The 3786-nt window shown below is 28.2% G+C and overlaps 1 protein-coding gene across 1 annotated transcript in view; it reads left to right on the forward strand.

The window, feature by feature from the left end:
• Positions 1 to 3786, forward strand: part of LOC108754647 — an 18682-nt gene that overhangs the window by 3094 nt on the left and 11802 nt on the right. Inside the window, exons 3-6 of the mRNA XM_018497111.1 lie at positions 220 to 353; positions 427 to 578; positions 1703 to 1834; positions 3589 to 3672. Coding sequence (XP_018352613.1) covers positions 558 to 578; positions 1703 to 1834; positions 3589 to 3672 — 237 coding nt within the window. The 5' untranslated portion in view covers positions 220 to 353; positions 427 to 557. The remainder of the gene's footprint in view (positions 1 to 219; positions 354 to 426; positions 579 to 1702; positions 1835 to 3588; positions 3673 to 3786) is intronic.

Raw genomic sequence — 3786 nt, forward strand, 5'->3', positions numbered from 1 at the left:
ACCTTTTATTTATTGTTATTTATTTTGTATAGGAAGAGTCCTTCAATTTGTTAAATGTGCAAAGTGTTAACAATAAATTACTTTGACATAAGAATCCTTTGAGTTATAATTTCATCTTTTATCTAGATATATTTAAAATGATGTCATCTTTATCTTATCTAAGATACGTTTAAGTATAATTTATCCTATCCTTATCTAGGTAATTTTTATTTATTTAAGCGCACTATATATACGAAATTTCATGAATATCAGAACTGATAAATCATTTCCGAGTGGACAATTCACATTGATAGGAAACTTACACATACATCCATAATGATACAATACCTATCCCGCAAATTTTCGCGCGTAATGTAAGCTTGATCCTGCGAACGTCTTCAATAAGAAAGGAATAATAGATTCACATTGTTATCGTGATACTTGCAGGACCATAAGAGGAAATCCGCATTTCGGCGAAAAGCGAGCGAAAGATAGAACATGGCTGAAATGACGTAATTTCCTCCTTAACGGCTGATAATTCTCCAGTTCAAGAGTGCCCTGGTAGCATCGTTGTCATAATGAATCGAGAAAACGAGGAAGTACGTTAGCAAACATGAAAGTATCGTTCATCTTCAGTTTCTTTCTTTTCTTTTCTGCATTCTTCTTACGCGTTATAATCGTTCCAAAATCCTTCATATAGTAAATTATATTAATTTTGTTTATAAGAAAAATTCATTTCCGACTGTCAGTGCTAGAAGTAATCCAAGATGCATTGCACACTTCAGTCAAAAAGTAGGATATTTGAATGTAGAAATAATTAAAAAGTATTTGTAAGAAATATTCCCCTTTCGCGTTTAATTTAATTATAATATAATTAATTTAATTAAAAAAAAAAATACATTGATTAAAATATAACTATATAATTGAACTATTATGATTCCATAAAAAAAATGCAGAATTATGAAAGTAATTACAGAAATTAGTAATTATAAAAATTAATATTGCCAGTTTGATATGACATAAATAGATCTTATAAATAATAGAGAGCATACAGTCACAACGATAGATGTTAACGCAAGTCATATATTTAAATTCTCATATAAAAATGTAGACGTTTCGGTCAAGATTTGATCATCATCAGTATAACAAGATGGCAAAAAATAAAAAATTACAACAAATTAATTAAGCAATAATCCGGAGCAATAGTTCGAAGGTAATACAATATAATAACCTTCACCTTCGGATTATTGCTTCGGATTATTGCTTAATTAATTTTTTGTAATTTTTTTATTTTTTGTCATTTTGTTGTACTGATGATGGTCAAATCTTGACCGAAAGGTTTACATTTTTATATGAGAATTTAAATATATGACTTGCGTTAACATCTATCGTTGTGGCTATATGCTCTCTATTATTTATATTTTGTATTTGTTAGCCTTCTTCAAACATTTTTAATAAATAGATCTTATTGTTATGTTTATTTAAAGAGATCCAAACTTGAATTTAGTAATTATTTAAGAAATATTTTGACTGTTATACATATATGTAGGTACATAAAAAAATCTACTTTATTAATAAATAGCGGGAAAGTACATATTAGTTTAATAGTGCTAATTTAATACAAAAATCACTTAAGATAAATGTTACTTTTATTAAATATAACGTTTTTCGCTTTAATTTTGCAAATAATTGACAATCTTGTGCATTAATCTTTCACCTTCAGCAGCGACCGGTACCTCAGACGTTATGCGGCGCGCTGCAAAAGGAACCGAATTGCAAATGCCTGGTGCTGACAGTCCTTATATACGGCTGTCTTGCGGCAGTAACATGGTGCAGATGTGCCAACGTTACCAAAGTACGTGAAAGATGTTTTGCACCTAAATATATATTGTATTTACAACTGATTTTATGCCGCTGGATGCGATGGATTGAAACATCAAATTATTTCGAATCACGACTATTTCAAATATTTTCTATTATTATTCAAAAATTGTTGAATCTTGAAGATCTTTTCTTTTAAGAAGATCTTTTCTTTTAAAGAAGTCTTGAAAGTCTCAATTATATAAAATCCTAAAGAAATCTTTCAAAAAAATGAACAAGTATACGCCAAGTGCATAAACAAGTCGAATATTACATCCTTCCTAATAAAAACAGATATAAATGCGATCAGTCAAATAGTTTATTATTCAAAAAAGACTTCGAAAAAGATCATTAAAAAAAACTAGTAATTAATAAAAAGATTATTACATACGAAGGATTATTAAGGGGATGCTGGAAGTGTTCGTATTACTGATAAAACTAAAAAAAATTCCTTTTCCAAGATTAAAATATATATGCTAATATATCTAGTGCTGGTGTATTTCGTGTTCAAAGCTCTGGAAAAGATAAAACATTACAGATTTCTTTATCCATTTTACCTCCAAGCTTTATTGGTCGCCATACTGAGGTAAAAATAGATAAAGAAATTTGTAATCTTTTATTTTTTTCTGTAAAAATTTCAGATTAAGCTAGTGATACTGCCGCGAACTTGGCATGAACATGTACGTAGTGAGTTCACGGAGTTACATGGTCATATTTACATCCTCTTACGTTCGACGCTTGATGTTCCTATGTAAGAGTACCTTCAGACGTGAAAAAAATTTTTTAAATTGTAAACTTTTAATTTATCAATTTCAAATAATATTCAAAGTAATTTGAATATATATGTGATCGAATTGTTACAATTGGGTAAATGTGTATTTACCCAATAAACACAGACATAGTTACATTGTAGTTATGTTGTAATTACATCCAAATAGAAGAATATGATTTGTTGATCAATCGTAAAACCGAGAATATTTGATTAGCGTTGATGTTATACAATATCAACAAATCATATTCTTCTACTTGAATGTAATTACTATAATGTAACTATATGTTATACTACAAATTTACATTGCCTCTATGAGTAGAAAGTTACGACTAACATGTACGTTATGTATAATATGTATGTTAATAACATTGTTATGCAACATTTATATAGGGTGTTTTTTTAAAAAGCGGACATTAATCATGTAGTACTATTCCTGATTAAAAATTGAGTCGAAAAGTCTTCTATAATTTTGTAATTTTCGCAATGGTTGACGAGATATTAATTTCTAAAGATTGCTGAATGTTATAAGCATGTATCCGGCTAACCAACTATTAACTATATTACGAAAGTTGCAAAATGGTAGAAAATTTTTCAACCTAATTTTTGATCAAGAATAACATTATGTAATTCGACAATCGCTTATTCGGCAATTTTTAGAAATTGATAGTTTAGTTTAAAGATATCAAACGTTTTAGATATTTAAGCGCTTATAAAAGATGTCTAAACAAAGATTTTTTAACATTTTTAAGTATTTTATAATATTACATATAAAACTTAAGTTTTTCAACTTTAAGGTTAAAGAATTTTTAATTTTGAGTAAATTCAAAATAATAAATTTTCATATAATTAAATTGTTAGAAAATTCTCAAAAGGATTCAATATATCAATTACACTATTTATCTTACGTGCACCACATATATATAGGCAAATTTTCTGTTGTAATCCTGTCAGCAAAAATTCTTTCTCTTGTTTCTCAGATTATGGTCAACTATACCAAATTTCCCATTAGAAGTACGAGACACGTATCATCGCCCTGTGATGACGGTTATATATATATTCCGGTATGTATATCGAGGGCAAATATGAAAAGGAGCGACTCTCTTGTTTTTCCTCTTACGAATCAACCCTGTGTATCGTTCCTCAAAAAAAAAAAAAAAAAAAAAAAAAAAAAAAAA

This window comes from Trachymyrmex septentrionalis, unplaced genomic scaffold (genome assembly GCF_001594115.1).
Source record: "Trachymyrmex septentrionalis isolate Tsep2-gDNA-1 unplaced genomic scaffold, Tsep1.0 scaffold80, whole genome shotgun sequence".
NCBI lineage: Eukaryota > Metazoa > Arthropoda > Insecta > Hymenoptera > Formicidae > Trachymyrmex > Trachymyrmex septentrionalis.